This window comes from Danio aesculapii, chromosome 12 (genome assembly GCF_903798145.1).
Source record: "Danio aesculapii chromosome 12, fDanAes4.1, whole genome shotgun sequence".
In the NCBI taxonomy this organism is placed as follows: domain Eukaryota; kingdom Metazoa; phylum Chordata; class Actinopteri; order Cypriniformes; family Danionidae; genus Danio; species Danio aesculapii.
This window is the reverse complement of record NC_079446.1, coordinates 48,206,319-48,227,476: the sequence shown is the minus strand read 5'-3', so window position 1 is coordinate 48,227,476 and position 21,158 is coordinate 48,206,319. Positions and strand designations below refer to the sequence as shown.

The following is a 21,158-nucleotide window of genomic DNA, read 5'->3' as shown; positions in this document are numbered from 1 at the left end:
TATTAGTGATGATTGGGATGCAGTTCAACAGATGATTCATCAGAAAAATCCACCTTCAGACACTTTTCCAAATGATCAACTAGAAGTTATTATTTGATGCTCTTTCGACTGGCATCGACGACAAGACTTATGTTGGGTAGTGTATATGAGTAATGATGACCTACTAATGCCGATATTCTGAATTGTGGTCATATTAAATGTAGTGTGCAGTGTGAGAGTGTGTGACAGACGTACCACTGTGTTGAGCTCAGGACTGTCAGGATTGTTGTCCTGGAAATACTCCACAGCTTTCTGGATCTTTGCAATGCAGGCCAGATACTCGTCCAAACGACCAGCAGGACTGCAAGAGAAATTATTATGAAACCAATAAGAGTACTGATTGGTCAGTCGCATGTTATCCTGTGTGTTATTATAATAACTCAGGCTCATCCGGCTCATTTACTTAAATCCACATTCATATGTATCTGCTTGTCTGTCAGGTTGCGATTTTTGACTGTTTGCTGTAGTCTTGTGAATATATAATACGTAGGTTAGTGTAAAGTCCATTCAACTGGTTTAGTTTCGGTCAGCGTCGCATTTTTGACTGTTTAATGCCATCTAGTGGCTGAATAATGCACAGGTTAGTGAATGCTCCATTCAGCTGTTTTTGTTTCTGTCAGCTTTGTGTTTAATTAAAAAAACGAATAAAATATTACAGCTCAGAATAATGTTTTGCATCTATTTTTTATGTTTTGTGGCGATTAGCTGCGTAATACGCGGGATGAAAGAACATACAGGATGCTTTATTTTTCATAGAATAAAGCCTTTCAGTCTTGTTCAACAATGTTCTGCTTTGAGTCGGGCTGCCGATAGACCTGTTGGGGTTTTATCTGTGATAATAGCCTCCTGGATGTACTTTATCCCTAACATATTGCAGTCAAAATTTGAAGTGGTTTAATTGTTCTAATAATTCAACACACCGGTGTAAATTATTCCGCTTATACTCTGGTTTCCACAGCTAAAGCCACCGTATTTTTCAGACATTTGTCAGGTTTTTTCCTCAAACTGCTCCTGTGTGCAGCACTAGTTTCTTCCACAACTCCTCCAAAAGCTTTCTGTTGTGCTTTGATGTGATTTTTTAGCTGTGAAATAACTGAAATCATTCAGTGTACTGTTATGCAGCTAATTAGGCAGTAATTAGGCTTTGGCGGTAATATGGTAATATGGTATACCGCTGGATCTAAAAATTGCAACGGTGTCAGTTTCAATACCGTTATACCGTCATAAAAACAATGCACTTATATAGGAGACAAGTATTAAATAATAAATATTATTTATTTAATGCCTACAAATGCGTATGCGTGACTGTCATCATGGGACAGTGGGATGAGAGAGAGAGAGAGAGAGAGAGAGAGAGAGAGAGAGAGAGAGAGAGAGAGAGAGAGAGAGAGAGAGAGGTGAGGTAAGATGGCGAGTCGCCCACCAAGTGACCTGCAGTTTGGCAGTATTTCTGGTTTCAACAGAACGAGAAGGGAGACGTGGTAAATACGAACTAGAGGTCTGCATTCCCGCTGCTGTACCGCAGGAGCCGCGGGACCCGACCAGATTTCCTGCGGTGCCGTGCAGGAATAAATTTCCGGATAAAGCGCAGGAGCGGTCGGTAAGGGAGCGGGTGCGCGGTCTAACAACATCACTCCCGAGCTCGCGCGCATCCGCGTGGATGCTGTTTATGTGTGTGTGTGTGTGTGTGTGTGTGTGTGTGTGTGTGTGTGTGTGTGTGTGTGTGTGTGAATGAGAGAGAGAGAGCATGATTCATTTGTGTTGCTTGGTGCTCTCTCTCTATGTGTGTGTGTGTGTGTGTGTGTGTGAATGAGAGAGAGAGAGAGTTTTAATTATTTATTTATTAATAAATTTATTATTTATTTATTTATGTTATTATTTATTTATGTTTTTATTTTTATTGTCATTTATGTCTTATTTACTGTATTATTATAATTTTTATTATTTAATGATTTTAGAGAGAGCGAGCGTGGTCCTGTGCGTCCCTTGGTACTGTCTCTCTCTCTCTCTCTCTCTCTCTCTTTCTCTCTCTGTGTGCGTGCATGCGTGTGTGTGTGTGTGCGCGCGTGTGTTAATGAGAGAGAGCATCCTGCGCTGATCTCCAATACGAACAAGACCAACAGGTGACCGTGAACCTAAGGTCGCATATACAGTATTCAGTTTCTGAATGGTTTAGGCACAAGCCAACAGTTTGGTTGTGCTGTCTGAGCCTTACATCATAATTATTTTTATCATGCACGGTAATACTGGATACCTGGGTAAAATAGGGAGGTTTGACGGTATCAAAATTTGGATGCAGCCCAAGCCTAGCGGTAATGAACCCAAAACCTGCCGGAACTGCTTTAGCTGTGTGTTTATCTGTACACTGTTATACTGTAGAATGTTCATCAGCCAATCAGAATCAAGCATTCCACAACCCCATAGTATAAAACGAAACAAGACACCATTAAATATACGGAGTGAAATTAAAACTTTTAATACTAATAATATCACTAATAATTTTAATAGTAACAATAAACCATTGAATAGGTGATCACTCACCCTTCCCGGATGATCTTGTCAGTGTCTTTGGCCACATGATAGTAACTGATGACGTGATCCATATTGGACAGCGTTTTATCCACGTTCTCCTGCAGCCGCTGCAGATTCTCCGTCTGCTTGTGAACCGGGATGATGGAGTTTTCCAGCTGCATCAGACGACTCTCAAACGACGACAGGATGGATACCTTAAACAAATGAAAACACACGTTCACCATTTCATTCACAAATATGAAATGATAAGTACAATGGATGTAACAGGAAAAATGGCACGTGTAAAACAAATATCACTACTGAACACTGACTATACATGATAAAACCAGAACGACACACTAGTGTTTATCATATATATATATATATGAATATAAATCTCTCACCATTCCTTTAGTGAGCTGATCACTCTTCTCCAGGCTTTCACGGATAAAAGACAGAGTTTCTTGCTCCTGTAGATGATGATAGATATAATAAACAGGTCAAGACATATGCATAAGTGATAATTAGCACTAGCGTGATTAATGTCAGTTACCACTGCAGGCAAAAACACACACACACCTTTTTTTTATTAGTCTAATGTAAAGAAAACCTCCAAAATCAAGGTTTATGTATTTCTTTTAGATCTCACTTCATCAGTTTGTGTCAGGCCTTTTTTATTTGTGACATGTTTATTTAAAGTTATCAAAATGAACGCTTCCAGAGATATAATCAGAGACGAGATTTACAAAGACTGTACAATTGGTTATAGTCCAAATCAGGGGTGTAGTCCTTGCTATACGCACGTATACTCAGTATGCCAACTTTTTTCCACGAGCTGTTTGGGTATTACGACTTCTGAGGACCATACTCTTGGTATACTCACTAGTTTTGGTGATTAGACTGACCTAGTTTTTGTGTATTGAATATTTGAGTTTTTCGAAGATCACAATAAATCAGCTGAATGAAGTCTCGCTGAAACGTTCAAGTAAAATTGTAAAACAGCATGGGCGCCGCTTTAGCCCTCCTATATTTCCATTCAGCCCCCCTAACACTTTTGCGATTACCTGTACACTACTAAATAGTTTAGTTTAGTTTAAGAACTTTATTATTCCCCTTGGGGCAATTCATTCCGACATGGTGGTGCTTCACATATAACAAGAATGACACATCAACACTTAACATCAAGTACAAACAAAAGAAAAAAAAAAGAAAAAACTAACAATTTTCCATCGATTAACTACATTTATTACGTAACCGAATTGCTTCAGGCACAAAAGTAAATTCATAACGATTTGTGGATCATCTTATTGTCCTTAGAAGTCGACCAAGGGGCATCCACTCAAAATGTTTATTTAAAGAGTGTGTGTCTCCTAGTATTTTATGTGCCATCCTCAACACCTGCTGTTCACAATAGTATGCAAGACTTCGCAGGGGAACTCCCAAAATCTTTGAGCACAAATTAATGATGCCTTGAAGACGATTCTTGTTTTTTATAGACAGTGAAAAAAAAACAACAAATAAAGGAAAAAGACAAAATACTCTCAATAAATGAATTATAAAAGGTCTTAAGAATAACTTTCTCTACATTGAAAAAGTTGATGAGCCTTTGATGAGCCTTATTAATAATTGTCTGTGTGTTTTGATCAAATTTCAACTTGTTGTCAATAATTGTTCCTAAGTACCTATATTCCTCCACAACCTCAAGCTGTGTGTCATTGATTAGCACCTTTTGGAGAGCAGGTGTTTTTTTTGCCAAAGTTAATCAGCATTTCTTTAGTTTTTGACACATTCAGGTCTAGTTTCATTTTATTACACCATAAAATAAAATCATGCAGGACTGGACCATATTCCTGGTCTGAGTGAGAAAGCAAAGACAAAAGCACCGTATCATCTGCATATTTAACCAAGTGCCTATTTTCCTGTGTACTCTGACAATCATTTGTATATAATATAAAAAGAACGGGAGAAAGTACGCAGCTTTGTGGAGAGCCTATAGAAATATTAATGATGTCTGATAGTGCCCCATTTACTCTAACTCTTTGTTTCCTACATATTAAAAAATTCGTAATCCATAAGACTATACTATGGTTAAAATTAAACTGAGTGATAAGTTTTTCCCCTAAAATAATAGGTTGCAAACAATTAACAGCAGATGAGAAGTCTACAAACAACAGCCGCACAAAAGCTCCACTATTATCCAAATTAGGCAAATAGCATTCAATAAAAACAGCTTTACATCCTCTACGCCTCTCTTGGCGCGATATGCAAACTGCAATGGATCTAAAAGCGGTCCAGCAACCGTCATTATGACCGCCTCAGTCCCCTTTAAATTTGATATAAAAACGGCGGCAAAATACCACTCCTGAACTCGTTTTTTAGTTAGTCAGCAAACCGCAGCTGTGCAGTGTGTGTGAGTGTGTGTGTGTGTGTGTGTGTATGTATATATGTATATATATGTATATACTGTATATATATATATATATATATATATATATATATATATATATATATATACATATATATATATATATATACATATATATATACACACATATATATATATATATATATATATATATATATATATATATATATATATATATATATATATATATATATATATATATATACATATATATATATACATATATACATACACACACACACATATATATATTTTTTTACACCACTGATCCAAATGTACTACAAAATCAAATCATAAACAATAGTAGCAACCTGGTTAACTAAGTATTTACCAAATAATAAATACAGTAATGTTTAAGGGGAAAATAATAATAAAGAAGAATAAAGGGGAAACATCATACCATGTAAAATAATAATATTACAGCCTCTGGAAAGGCACATAAAACAAATTAATATACATTTTTTTCAGACCAGGGCACAATCCTAGGGCATCCGCTGCGTAAAGCAAAAATGCTAGATAGGTTGGCAGTTCATTCCGCTGTGGCGACCCCAGATTAATAAAGGACTAAGTTGACAAGAAAATGAATGAATGTTTAAAGGCTGTTTTCTAAAAATGAGATTTTTTATATTAACCGAGTTATAAATCTCAATTTCAGCAGCATTTACTTCAAACTTTACAGTTAAATTCACATCTATATTCTGAAGACTTGTACAGATGGATATGTTCACAAATAATAAACCTGATTATATATTATATTTCATTAAAAAAGTCTGGCTGTTTGCAGTATTTTCTGATCTACGGATAAAAGATTAATCCAAAATGCCCACTGAAAAAAACTTTGACTCCAATATGCAAAAAAAAAATTGTTTTATAACAATTGTGAACCTGATGTCATACACTGTTTACATTTTTAAGCTTGAAATTTATGCAAATTACATAATTTAATCGATTTCTTATTTATTTTTATTTAAATATGACATAAAAACTTGTACTAGAAAAATATGTTTACAATTTGTAATGTTATCAATCAGCTGGGTGTTGTTTTTCCTACTCTTTTCACCTGCAGTGTCTTGCCTAATAACACATTTTGCCGACCGTTACGACCCAACAACTGATTTTATCTCTAATATTCAGTTTTCAACGATCTCTGTGACAGTCTCTTCAACGCAAACAAGCCAATATTAGGCTAGTTAAATAGCAAATGACATAAATAACACTGTCAGATCACGGGATTCTCATGTTATACTTCATTCTTCCTGTTTTTCCTCTTTTTAACCGACCTGTTTGAGTTTCTCCTCAATCTCCCGCTTTCTGGCGGACGCGTCTTCGGTCGGGATCATCCTGACGGTCAGAAATACGATGTTAAACACAGCCGGCCCGTCCGGATCAATGTAAAATACACAATAATATTACAACATTAATCTGAAGACAGCGACAAACAACACGACACACACGGAAGCCAGTGATGAACTACAAAATAAAAGTCCTACTTAAACCAAAACCCAGTCTTGATTTAATTCCATCAAATGAAACAGAAGCAAAATCATAACCACTTTAAAAAAGAAATACATATATGAAGGCAAAACAGGTAAAAAGTGTGCTTGATTGAGGTGCAATAGCAATTTATAACTACTAAAATGACAAACAACATGAGTCAATGAAGGTAAGTTGAGTTTGGTGGACAAGAAATGTACAAATACGTTCATTAGAAAGTGTCTTATACAGGACTGCTATCCTGGTCCTATTAAAAGAAATTATATTTTCCAACCTTTTAATAAGAATTTAGTTGAAACTAGATGCAAATATTTGACAGTTCCTCTTCCTCCATTTTAAATGATCTATGATATTTACCCTGCAAAGGAGTTTCTGAGAAAAAGGTTTAATATGAATTAATGTTTGCCAATTCTGGATTAGTGATCCTAAAACTGTTAAACATCCATTTCTTCGTTGTAATTTGGTTAATCTTTTCTGGTCTGATGTGGGCAACTGGATAAAACAATATATTTCAGTGTTTCCTTCAATTTGTTGGGACATTGTGAAATTTGGAGTACATTTGAACAACAAAGATGATGACTGAACTGCAAATTGTTTACTTATTTTACTTAAATTCTTCATTCATAAATGCAACATTTTGAACAGCTCCTCAATTGATTGTCTTTGAAAAGGAGTTTACTACCAATGTAGAGACTAACAATTGAGAGAGCTAAACAATTGTATGATTTGTTTCAAGAATATGGTTTTAATTTAACCCCTTACAGAGTTTCTGTTTGATGTCTGCACGGTATATATATTTTATTGAGTTATTTTATACATTTTTAATGATTGTTTTGTGTAATTTATATGGCTTTTTACTTGATTCATTGTTTATCTGACATGTCTCAGTCAGTTTGTGAAAGATTGTGTTGGAATTGAGTTTGGCCTAAATTGTTGTTTTTGAAATGCAAAAAAAAAGGTCAATGATATTCAATTTAAATACAATATTTATATAACTGTATATATTTATATTATAAATATATTGCAAAAATGTCATAATATTACATAGTGAAATGTCATATTATATATGCATATTTGTTTTATATTACATTATAACAATTCAATATCACAATCAGGAAAAACTGAAGCTGTTAGTGATATATTTAGTGATTGACTAAATATATGTATTTATAAGACCTTAATTTTTATAATATTCTTAGCGAACAAAATGATATACAAGAAAAAAAAAGTTGAATAAAGACATGAAGTGAAATCAAAACACAGGAAGTGATTAAAACACATACAGCTTTAACTATACAGCAAGAAATGCTTTCAAAATCCATGGGACTCTTATTTTATTTCAATCTTTTTTATTGGTCTTTTGTATGACAACACAAATTAAATATTGAGAGGTAAACAGTAATGTATTGTCCATTATTAATCCCACCCATTAACCTTTCATTCATTAACTCAATAAAACAATAAATACATAAATAACAAATTAAGAAAATTAAATACATAAGCACATGACATCAGAATAACTACAGATGGGGAAAAATTATTAAAATAATAATAATGAATTAAAAATAAAATACACCCTTCTGATAAAGTGGTAAATGTTACAGGTTGCCAGCACTAGGTGTAATAGGCAGGCTTTTGATGTAATCAAGAAAGGAATCCCAAGTCTTATAAAAGGAATCTAGTGAGCATCTCAGCTTTTCAAGTCCGATACAGTAAAAAATGTCCTGGGACTCTTATTTTGACAAAAAATTGATGGTGTGATGGTTGCTTCACCTTCACTTTCTGGCCAGAGATTCAGGGAGGCTCCTGTTGTCAGATTGTCCTACCTCCCATTCAAAAAGTAGGCAGCACATTTTGATGACGCAACATGCTACCCATCAGATTTTACTACAAGTGTAAATATTAATGTTGAGTAGTGTCATATGAAGCTTCTAATATCACACTAACCTACCTAATCCCTAATCATTCAAATACAGTGTTGGCAGCATAATCTGATGAGTAGGAGAAAATGTCAGGACAGTCTCTTTATTTTACCCAAAACTCAGTTTATTTCTTTCTTTCACTCACTTAACATGAGATACAATCAGAAACTTTCATAAAGCACGCAATCTCCCCTCCCAAGAATAATTTACAGCAGTATATAAATATGTACATCTGTCAACAAAACAGAAGCGTAATGCATGGTATCATGCAATGTTAAGTAACAAAACACTCTGTGTTAAGTTCATTATTAAAAAAAAAACACAATATAAAGTTAAAGATGTTTATAACTGTTAAAGAACTAGTTAACAGGTGGTAATTGTTAAACTACAGGGAAAAATAAATCACAATTCAGCCAGGTGAACGATTTAGTTCACTTAATATCAATCTGTTTTAAAAATAACATAATAAAAGTTCACTGATGAAACTGATTTCTGAAGGTCTGCTCCTTTCTAAGACTCCTCTTGTTTTGTGAAAGCCTGCAATAAACATGAACAATGTCACATACTTTTTCACCAAACACAATTAGGATGACACTGAGATGATGTTTCTGAGTTATAATAATAAGTCACGGACCTGTTTCAGAAACTGCCTTCCGAAGTAATTTGTTGCCATGTTCTTCAGGTTTGTTCGGGCTCCTACTTTGCAGCGCACGTATCCGTACAGATTCGCTCCCTGTAACACGACGCCCAAAATCACCACCGCCTGAAAGGGAAATCAACGTTACTCGAAGACACTCATATATTCAAGAGGATGAACTGGTTTGACACCATTTTACATTTATAATTGCATTTATAGTAGGGCTGGATAAATCGGATATTGCGTATCTGAGTTGAGTCTGATCTAGATATTTTTCTGCGATTATTTATTGCGATATGTATGGTGGCTGAGAGAGCTTAACGTGCTGCAATTTAAAGGGCACCTACGGTAAAAAAAAACTACTTTTTAAGCTGTTTGGACAGACATATGTGCATGTATGGTGTATAGACCGTCATATTGGGGTGATATAAGCACACCCAGTGCTTTTTTTCAATTTAACAACATAAAAACGGTGGACCAATTGGAGCGGTTTTCAGATCGACCGCAACTTTACATAGGAGAGCGGTCCCCCCACCCACCAATATTGATTGACAGGTGCGTCATCATATCCTCAGTTTGTTGATTCACGTCCGCCATTTTCAGTGTGAGTCGAAGCGATATCACTAAAGGAACACCCTTGCTCTATTTTTAGATGTAAGGCTCATTGAGCTCAACACAAGATCAATATTCTCCACATGATCGCTCTAATCGGAATTATTGGTTGTATCTTTAGGTAGGTTTGCAAACATGTGTACTTCTCATTGAGTCTACCTTATACTTCAGCCGTTTCCATTTCTCGTGATCCCAGAAGCTCCCTGTGATCTTAACTAGCATGCGTTTTAGAATTCTAAACATAGGTTTCTATCAGGGTACACTCAAGTCGACGGCTGGGCGCCGCGGACCGCTGCAGAAACCTGTGTTTAGGATTTAAAAATGCGTGGCGCGACGATTCAAGACACTTCATGTTTCTGGTGCGCCACAGAGAGTGTCTGGTGTGCCGTGTCGCGGCTTCGAGCGGCGCATCCGGTGCCTCAGTCAAAGTTAATTCAGTGTGCGTGGTTATTAGTTTCTGTGTAGAAGCTCGGCACTTGAAACTAGCACACAGTTGGCTGTAAAACTGTACAAAGACACAAATGATTTTGTACCCTCTGCTTGGTCTGTGTCAGAGTCGTACATGTACGACTGAATGCTGATCCTCTCACTCCTGCTCCTTCTCTCAGTCTGCCTGTCAGACTCTGTTGCAAACACAGAGCGGGTGAGCTCATGGCTCCGCCCCCTTGTTACGTTGGCGGGAAGCCGAAACTAATTTACATATGAAGCAACACACCCCTAAATCAGCGAACTGTGGACACGCCCCCAACATGACACTTTTTAACACATTATAATAAAACAATCTGAATTGTGTTTTAAACTGAACCTAAACTGGCACACTCAGAACAACCATAATATTAATATTACATCAGAAAAAAGAGGTCAACTATGTGCCCTTTAAGAAAACACATGCAATTACAAAAAACGCCAGCAAATTAAGAAAAGATCTTCATCCGTTTGACAGCACACATGCTGCAAATCCTCATAACACAAACACATAAAAAATGCGCTGCATTTTCCTACAATGCCAACAATTTACGAAAACATGCTGCATTTTCTCACAACACAAGCGCAGAACACAACGGAAAAGTTTCAAGGGGACCTAAAAACTGTGCTGTGACTATTGCTCAGTGATGTTGTAGGTGAACTTTGAAAGGTGAGTTTTTTGTTGGTTGATTCCTGTGTAGTATTTATTAGCCTTAAATTACCAAAACCTAAATAGCCGGATCTATCATGTTTTAGAATCTCCTTGAAACATTTCCCTTGTGTTGTGAGAAAATGCAGTTTATTTTAATAAGTGTTTGTGTTGTGTAAAAAACTGCAGCATGTTTTTTTAAAAGTGTTTGCGTTGTGATGGTTTGCAGCACGTGCCGTCAAACTGATGAAGATCAGATCTGTTCTTGATTTGCTGGCGTTTTTGTAATTGTACACGTTTTATTAAATTGCAGCACGTTGAGCTCTCGCGGCCACCATAGAAATGAATACAGTTTCACCAGACGGTTTTGCTAGCTCTATATGACACATCCTGCATCTTCCACCGGCACAAAAATCAACAGCGCAACTGGGTTGTAATGCATGTTGCCAGATTGAGGTTAAAAAAAAAAGAAAAGCTTATAGATTTGAGCAATTGTGTGAGGTGATGAGCTTAATCAACTTGGACATATCCTCCTAGGGCTTGAGTGGTCACATATGTGGACAGCACATTTTAGCTCTTAAGTGGCTAATTAAAATACTTTGAATGTTTTATATTCTGTTACAGACACACAGTGTCATCCTGCAACTGTTTTACAGCATATGAAATGTCCCAAACACTATTTTTAACTGTCCAAAATGGGAAATATTTTTGTTTTTACTCTCTGATAGTCAAAACATGTTAAAAAAATATATCTCTGTTAAATATGCATTAAAAAACAGTCAAGAAACAGTGTTTTATGTCCATTTGGGCCACGAGTCCACATATATAGACATCATTTTTCTCTAAAAGTACATCACATACAAAGATGATACTTTATTTTATTCGATTTTTATTCTAATTAGGATAAAATAATCCCAAATAGCAAAGAGAAATAAAAAAATGCATGTAAAAAAAAACACCTTGGGCCTTAAGAGGATAAAGTGATTTTCATAACTAGATTGGGTCATACAAATTATGGGAAATTCCTGGAGAATTAACAAAACAGGAGGGTGACGGGAGATGGGTGTGAAATACTGGGACTCTGGGGAAAAACCTCTAAGAGTATTCAGGTGCACAAATTGTCTTGTCTTATAGGTGTTCTCGATTCTAGTCCATCCATTTAATCAATCATTCATTCATTTTTCTTAATCTTAGCCCCTTTTTTTATCAGGGGTTGCCACAGCGGGATGAACCGTCAACTTATCCAGCATATGTTTAACACATCGGATGCCCTTCCAGCTGCAATCCAGTACTGGGAAACATACATACACACACTCATACACTATGACCAATTTAGTTTATTCAGGTCACCTATAGCGCATGTGTTATTAGACTGTGGGGAAACCGTAGCACCCAGAGGAAACCCACACCAACACGGGGAGAACATGCAAACTCCACTCACAAATGCCAACTGGTCCAGCCGGGACTCAAACTAGCGACCTTCTTGCTGTGAAGCGACAGTGCTAACCACTGAGCCACTGTGTCACCCTTTTTCTAGTCCAAATATCTAAAAATACAGTTCTTTTTCACTTTCAAATATAGTCTTCATTGTATAAACAATTAAATACAATTAATCTTACACCTCAAAGTCATAATTCTAATTCTCTTTGCCTCTTAAAATGCTCAGAGTCACAGGCCATAAACACACGCAAATGATTAACATTCACTCTTGTATGGTTAAACTTTGCAGTGACTATAAAAATCATGTGAATTGTGGCTTCTGCTCAACTATAATCCAGACTCCACATTGCAGATGTGCACATTGTGACATCGACACTGAAATGACATACTGTGCAACCATAATTTACAGTTCTGCGGCCTTCACACATGCTATCAGAATTGATCGTAAACAGTGCTGTTAGATGCGTGTGCATTTTTATATACAAAATAAATATACCCTACGCATGCACATTTCATTAAGAAACCTATTATTTTGTATAGGATTAGTCAGGAATAATCTTTACAGCACAAATCATAAAGACGAGTTTGCAAGTATCTTAAAGGGCACATAGTTGACCTCTTTTTTTTATGATTTAATATTAATATTATGGTTCTTCTGAGTGTGCCAGTTTGACTTCAGTTTAAAACACAGTTCAGATTGTTTTATTATAATGTGTTAAAAAGTGTCATGTTGGGGGCGTGTCCACAGTTCGCTGATTTAGGGGTGTGTTGCTTCACATGTAAATTAGTTTCGGCTTCCCGCCAACGTAACAAGGGGGCGGAGCCATGAGCTCACCCGCTCTGCGTTTGCAACAGAGTCTGACAGGCAGACTGAGAGAAGGAGCAGGAGTGAGAGGATCAGCATTCAGTTGTACATGTACGACTCTGACACAGACCAAGCAGAGAGTACAAAATCATTTGTGTCTTTGTACAGTTTTACAGCCAACTGTGTGTTTCAAGTGCCGAGCTTCTACACAGAAACTAATAACCACACAAACTGAATTAACTTTGACTGAGGCACCGGATGCGCCGCTCGAAGCCGCGACACGGCACACCAGACACTCTCTGTGGCGCGGCAGAAACATGAAGTGTCCTGAATCGTCGCGCCACGCATTTTTGAATTCTAAACACAGGTTTCTGCAGCGGTCCGCAGCGCCCAGCCGTCGACTTGAGTGTACCCTGATAGAAACCTATGTTTAAAATTCTAAAACGCATGCTAGTTAAGATCAGCAGGGGAGAAATGCAAACGGCTGAAGTATAAGGTAGACTCAATGAGAAGTACACATGTTTGCAAACCTACCTAAAGATACAACCAATAATTCCGATTAGAACAATAATGTGGAGAATATTGATCTTGTGTTGAGCCCAATGAGCCTTGCATCTAAAAATAGAGCTAGCGTGTTCCTTTAGTGATATCGCTTCGACTCACGCTGAAAATGGCGGACGTGAATCAACAAACTGAGGATATGATGACGCACCTGTCAATCAATATTGGTGGGCGGGGGGACCGCACTCCTACGTTAAGTTGCGGTCAATCTGAAAACCGCTCCAATTGGTCCACCGTTTTTTATGTTGTTAAATTGGAAAAAAAAGCACTGGGTGTGCTTATATCACCCCAATATGATGCTCTATACACCATACATGCACATATGGCTGTCCAAACAGCTTGAAAAGTAGATTTTTTACCATAGGTGCCCTTTAAGCCATAAATACTGCAGGTGAAACTCTTGAGTTAAATGCAACACCTGTTTTAATTGTGATAATTGTCATACGTGAACTGGGAGGGACTTAAACTTTAAAAATGGTGGAGGAAAGATTTTATTCTTTGGAGTTGGAGTTTGCAATAAAGAAATAACTCACCAGCCATTTAATCTTAAAGGAGATGAGTGTAGAGAAAGCAAAAATGACCCAGATGACAGGACAGATGACCAGACCCAGCCAGAAGATACGAGACTCTGAGTTTGAGCTCCGAGATGCTGAAGACTGATTCCCACTGGCCTGAACACAAACACACCGATACACGGAGGACGGAAATTACACAATGCAAAAAAAGGCAAATTACAATAATAGCTCATATTTCTTTGTCTTGAAGGATTTTTTTACACCAAAAGAAGCTACTTTTTTTTTTTTAAATATCCTTAATTTCATTGTGTCTCAGGAATACATTACATTTTAAATATGGTTATTTTAAACAGGAATACAATTTCAAAATGTTAAGACTCATACACACTGGGACACTTTTCCCTCGAGCTTAGGGTTAGGGTAGAGTAAAACTGTGCTCACCACCAAGTGGTGTTTACTAGTGGTGTAGTGCCACAACCACATCACCCTGCAGCCCAAAACCAGTTACTCACTGAGCCTGGTCAGTACCTGGATGGGAGACCACATGGGAAAACTAGGTTGCTGTTGGAAATTGTGTTCGTGAGGCCAGCAGGGGGCGCTCAACCTGCGGTCTTTTTTGGGCCCTAATGCCCCAATATAGTGAAGGGGACACCATACGGTCCGTTATGAGACGTTAAACCGATGTCCTGACTCTCTGTGGTCATTAAAAATCCCATGGCACTTCTCGTAAATAGGAGTGTGAGCCCCGTGTCCTGTAACATGCTTTTTACACCTGTTGTTTTGCACGCTGGTGTGCAGGATCGCATTGGCGCCCTTTGATTTGTTAAATGTTGGTGAAAAGCGCAAGCAAAAAAAAGTGTCCTGGTGTGCACTGACCTTTACTCTTTTTTTTGTATTCTTATTCAAATAAATTTAAAGCTGATGGGCAGAATGAAGAAAACTATCAATCATATTTGACAGAAAATAGATCTGCATCTTTAAAATCTCAGAATCAATGCTGAATCGATTCATCTAATGATTTTTTTCCACAGCTTTTTTATCTCATATGCAAAACTAAACCAAACAAACACCCAAAAAAAGCAGCCCTGCAGTGTTAAGGTACCTTTCTGGACTCAAACACCCAGTGGCTTTTTCCATCATCGTCCACCTGATTCCACCAGCGCAAACCCACCATCAGACGGCCGGTGATATTCTAGAAAACAAACAAACACATATGCAGGACAAGGATATTGTCAAGTATGCGTAAAAGTTTCACGTAGCAAACACCACTGTGATGATGAAGGAACAACATCTGATCATTTATTCTGAAGCTCAAACCTTCACAGTCCAGAAGTCACATGACAGCAGGAGGATGATGGTCACCATGCAGGCGATGAAGCTTCCGCCCACTAAACCACACAGCAGGTAGACCAGAATGGCACTGACTCGGAAGAACAGGTGGAAGAAGGATGCTACCGGATGCCTATACACACATAAACACACACAATTTCAATTTGTTTCACTATCTTAGCATTGAATTTGCATCGATTTCGACTGTTTCTTCTATTAGCTTAAAGTTCCCATGAAATTAAATGAAAGTTTTGTATGTGTTAGTATCATTATGTTGTGCCTTAAAGACATCTATAAGCTATTGTGCTCCAAAACAGTGACAAAAGTCACATTTAGAAGACATAAACCTGATAAAAACATCCAAAAGCTTGCAGTTTTTAACCTAAATAGATCCACACCTCATAATTCAGTTCGTCATTAAATCTGACCAATCAAATGCCCTCGACACTTCTCATTTGCTTCATATGATGTGCAAAATCAAAGTAACGTGCCAATCATTAGACACAAATAAAAAGCATGTCCTGGGTTTTTTTTAACTAGTGAGGATTAGTATGTGTGATCAGTATATAAAATGTCAACACCAGTATGTTGTCATCATATTTCCACTGTCAAACCAGGATATTTGGCCCTCACAATAAGTATAGCTAAACTTCTACTGTAATAATTACTATAGACAAACCCAAATCCCTAGATGTAATGAAATTATGCTGCATTTGAGAATGAATTTTGAATTATTGTGTTAAGGCAATTGTAGGCTGTAGGATAAAAAAAAAACATTTTGAGATGCTGAGGTTTAATGTACATACACTTTTTATTGCATATTATCAGTTTGTGTTTAGATGCACTGTAGAAAACTCCACTTCAGCAGCACTTAAATACATTAAACTACATGTATATTCTGAATTGAGTCCAAAATATTACATATAAAAATATTAGGTCACATTTTAGTTTACTTTATTTACTCTTAGCTCAATAAACGACTAATTAGCTCTTTATTAATATTTGGTACGGTAGTAGTTGGGTTTAGGTATTGGGTGGGATTAAGGATGTAAAATAAAAACCACACTTTATTCATTCATTCATTTTCTTTTCGGCTTAGTCCCTTCCAGAAATGATCAGATGTGCTCCAACATTAGGCACATTCACATCAAGACTGAAAACACATCTGTTTGGCTGTGCCTTTACTGAATGAGCACTGTGCTACGTCCCACAGATCACACTATTGTGTCTTTCTTTTCTTTTTCATTCTTTTATAACCTGTGCTTTAACTTTTTTTTTATCTATTTTTAATCATTTTTATTCTTTGTTGTTTTTATTTTTTTACACTTGTTTCTTTAATTCCTGTTTCTGTAAAGCACTTTGAATTGTCATTGTGTATGAAATGTGCTATAGAAATAAACTTGCCTTTCCTTGTGTGAAATAAATGTTCCTAAAATGTACAGAATCATTTAGGAAGAATTACTATAAAATCACGTGGAAACCCTCGTCATGAAGCACAGGTCACACACATACATTAGTTCTCAGCTGTCAGCTTGCTGATGATACAGCTATTCTTTTAAAAGACATTTCACAAGTTAAAAAAGTTATAGAAGATATTTTCTGAAGCTTCAGGATTATCATTAAATATTTTAAAAATGGTCGCGCCAATAGTCTAGTGGTTAGTGCGTCGACACTTGGCACCTAGGTGTTCACGGTGACCCGAGTTCGATTCCCGGCTCGAGGTCCTTTGCCAACCCTTCCTCTATCTCTGCCCCCAATACTTTCCTGTCTCTAAATCTCCACTGTCCTATAACAATAAAGGTGAAAACCCCTAAAAAAAATTATAAAAAAAAAAAAAAAAAAAAAAAAAAAAAAAAAATATATATATATATATATATATATATATATATATATATAAAATTTACCTTATTCTCACTTAAAGACAATAACATTCATTTTACTGAATTTGAAGGTATTCCAATGAGAGAAGTAACTTATCTTGGCATTAATATTTGTATAGATCAGTCAAATAGGATACATTCTAATTTACAACATCGTTTGATGAAAATGAAAAAGAAATTTGACATGTGGCTCATAAGGGGATTTCTCACTTAAAGAAGGATTATTGGGTAAAAAACTGAAGGTCTATCACCATTGGTGTATTCTGCTAAAGTCTTAGATGTACCAAAATCAGTTATTAAAAATATTGATTCAGGGATATTTAATTTCATATGGAAAAACAAACCTCACTATTTCAATAGAAATATTTGATGTAATCCATATAGCAAAGGAAGTTTGAATGTGCTTGATCTTGATACTTCCAATACAATTTTTAAGTTGAAATAGATTAAACATTACATTTAACATATAAAAGAAATATGGTATATAATCTCAAACCTTATTTTTGAAAAAGTCGGCGGTCTAGAGTTTCTTTTAAAGTGCGACTTTTAGATTAATAAACTCCTTATTCAGTCATCTAATTTTCATAGGCAGGCTCTTTTATGTTGGTTTCTTCAATACAAACACAATTTTTCTCCTCATAAACAAATAATATGGAATAATAAAACTGTCAGATATAAGATCAAATCAATTTTCTATGATAATTGGGTTAAAAAAGATATTTTATTGGTCTCACAGTTATTAAACGATAAAGGATATTTACTGACTTATACTGAATTTTTTGAGAAGTTTAGTTTTCCAGTGCCTCCACGAGATTATAGGATTGTAATTGATGCAATACCAGCAGGCCTGGCGAGGCTTTTGCAGGGTTACAGTGAACCAAATAAACTAACAGTTAAAAATGAGATTTTATTAGATGGTGTTGATATAAAAGATAGAAAATGTTCATTTCTCAGAAGTTTGATTCATTGTCCTGCAACTTTTAGACACAAGTACTTTTTGAAAATGACCAATTTGAGAATATCAATTGGAACTTGATCTGTACTTATAACAACAGATATTGTGTCACTTATAAAGTGAGTGAAATCTACTTTAAAACTATATATAAAATATATCCAACCAACCAGTTTCTCAAGAAATATGAAGTTGATCTTTCTGAATCGAGTGTTTATTGTGGAATGGATGTTGAGACTTTCATGCATCTGTTTTTTGATTGTATGTATGTTAAATATTCCTGGTTTGATGTTGAATGTCTATTTAATATACTGAGTGGTCATAGAATTATAATTATTAAGAAAAGAGATGTCATATTTTACGTAGATAAAAAAGATATAGATAAGAACCTCCTGTTATTGTTAAATCTTTTGATATTATTAGGCAAGTTTCATATACACAAGTGTAAATGGTCGGAGAGTAAGCCTAACATCTCCCATTTCAAGGCTGATTTAAAAGTGTATTTTGAAACTCTTAAAGGACTTTCAAGTCGTCAAGCGATAGGCATGGGACGATAACCGTTATCAAGGTATACCGCGGTTTGTAAAAGTCAAGGTTTTAAAACCGTCAAAATTTTCTGTAATACCCTTCCTAAGGCATGTGTAAGGTTTTTTATTTACTGTTTTGTTGTTGTTTTTAGGACAACAGTATCTACAGCAGAAAAGATATCCAAAAATGCCATTTTAAATTGTAAATAAACCTGTGTTTTTGAAACTAATGAAGACAGTAGAGGTCAAGGAGTCATTAGAATTATTTAGTCTGACATGTTTACTGCTACAAAATATTATAAAAGTTTCAAAAACTAAAATATATTGTTTTTAATGGGAGAAAAAGTTTTTGTTTTTTACCCAGACATTTAAAAAGAATATATTTCAGAGCAGTAATCATGATAATGTTATATTTTTATCAAATGTTATCATACTGTCAGAATCTTATACCAGCCCATGCCTATAAAGCAACCAGAACAGTAAATATGCTCCAAAAGCTAAACTCCTCTTCTCTATGGTAAATGTTATGTATTCCCGCTCTTGTTCTTTATTTGTTTTGTTTTTCTTCTTTCTCTCCTCTTTTTTTATATTGTTTACAGGTGTTATGCTAAAATGTGAACATCTTATTGTAAGATTTGTTATGCAATTGACTGGAAATGTCCAACAAATACAATTAAAAAATAGTTCTGCAAGTCACACTCTGAAATGTATTAAATTAGATTAAATTGAATGAGGACACACTTGATTTTGTTCTTTCTGGTGGCTGAATCTTCCTCAGCGTCAAATAAAGACACGTCGTCATCATCATTTGATTCCTGAAAAACACGAGAGATGACAGTCGGTTTCATAAATATGATTTAATATTAATAATAATAATTAATTAACTAAAACGTATAGAAGCTAACTGTAATAGTTGTTTACATTCAGGCAAAGCTATATTCGTGGTTCATTAAAGCCGTTCACGTCTTAAAATTCATATAGGAGGAACACAGACATGCCATACACATGAATTATGTTTAAAATATATGTATAATAATCAAATAACACATCTTTTACACTCACCAGCCTCATTATTGCTGCGGCTGCTGCTACTGCTTACAATTTGCGACACGTCACTTCCGGGTTTGTAATAGCAGACTGCATAGCGCCTGAGCAGAATACATACTATACAGCATTACTGCTGTCACGCACACGCTATGTACATATATTATGAAGGATTAATAATAGGAATTATGATAACATAATTAATAATATACATAACCCTAACACGCTTTAGGCCTTACTGTATTTATCATAACACTCACCGGTCACTTTATTAGGTACACCTTACTAGTACCGGTTTGGACCCGATTTTGCCTTCAGAACTGCCTCAATTCTTTGTGGTATAGATTCAACAAGGCACTGGAAATATTCCCCAGAGATTTTGCTCCATATTCACATGATAGCATCACACAGTTGCTGCAGATTTGTCGGTTGAACATCCATGATGTGACTCTCCCTATTGGATTGAGCTCTGGTGACTGTGGAGGCCATTTGAGTACAGTGAACTCATTGTCATGTTTAAGAAACCAGTCTGAGATGATACGCTTTATGACATGATGTGTTATCCTGCTGGAAGTAGCCATCAGAAGATGGAGACACTGTGGTCATAAAGGGATGGACATGGTCAGCAACAATACTCAGGTAGGCTGTGGCGTTAACACGATGCTCAATTGGTACTAATGGACCCAAAGTGTGCCAAGAAAATCTCCCCCACACCATTACACCACCACCACCAGCCTGAACCTTTAATACAAGGCAGGATGGATCCATGCTTTCATGTTGTTGAGGCCAAATTCTGAGCCGAGCATCCGAATGTGGCAGCAGAAATGGAGACTCATCAGACCAGGCAACGTTTCTCCAATCTTCTCTTGTCCAGTTTTGGTGAGCCTGTGTAAATTGTAGTCTCAGTTTCCTGTTCTTAGCTGACAGGAGTGCCACCCGGTGTGGTCTCCTGCTGCTGTAGCCCATCTGCCTCAAGGTTGGACGTGTTGTGTGTTCAGAGATGCTCTTCTGCAGACCTCGGTTGTAACGAGTGCTTATTTGAGTTACTGTTGCCTTTCTATCAGCTGGAACCAGTCTGGCCATTCTCCTCTGACCTCTGACATCAACAAGGCATTTGCGCCCACAGAACTGCCGCTCACTGGATATTTTCTCTTGTTCAAACCATTCTCTGTAAACCCTAGAGATGGTTGTGCGTGAAAATCCCAGCAGATCAGCAGTTTCTGAAATACTCAGAGCAGCCCGTCTGGCACCAACAACCATGTCACGTTCAGTCACTTAAATCCCCTTTCTTCCCCATTCTGATGCTCGCTTTGAACTGCAGCAGATCGTCTTGACCATGTTTACATGAGCT

General features: G+C 36.4%; 2 protein-coding genes across 12 annotated transcripts in view; both read right to left on the bottom strand.

Moving 5' to 3' along the window:
* Positions 1-6,432, bottom strand: part of exoc7 (exocyst complex component 7) — a 40,256-nt gene extending 33,824 nt beyond the window's left edge. For all 11 annotated transcript variants that reach the window (XM_056469168.1, XM_056469160.1, XM_056469162.1 and 8 more), the window contains exons 1-4: positions 6,256-6,432; positions 2,955-3,020; positions 2,581-2,765; positions 235-340 (exon numbers count right to left, since the gene is read on the bottom strand). In XM_056469168.1, coding sequence (XP_056325143.1) covers positions 235-340; positions 2,581-2,765; positions 2,955-3,020; positions 6,256-6,315 — 417 coding nt within the window. In that variant the 5' untranslated portion in view covers positions 6,316-6,432. The remainder of the gene's footprint in view (positions 1-234; positions 341-2,580; positions 2,766-2,954; positions 3,021-6,255) is intronic.
* Positions 6,433-8,493: 2,061 nt separating this feature from the next.
* On the bottom strand, positions 8,494-19,892 carry tvp23b (trans-golgi network vesicle protein 23 homolog B (S. cerevisiae)). The gene is made up of 7 exons (XM_056470075.1): positions 19,826-19,892; positions 19,505-19,578; positions 15,393-15,537; positions 15,178-15,267; positions 14,094-14,231; positions 9,026-9,154; positions 8,494-8,928 (listed from the first exon to the last, which is right to left on the bottom strand). The coding sequence occupies exons 1-7, from the start codon at positions 19,832-19,834 to the stop codon at positions 8,902-8,904; spliced, it is 612 nt and encodes a 203-aa protein (XP_056326050.1). The 5' UTR covers positions 19,835-19,892; the 3' UTR covers positions 8,494-8,901.
* Between the last annotated feature and the right edge of the window lie 1,266 nt (positions 19,893-21,158).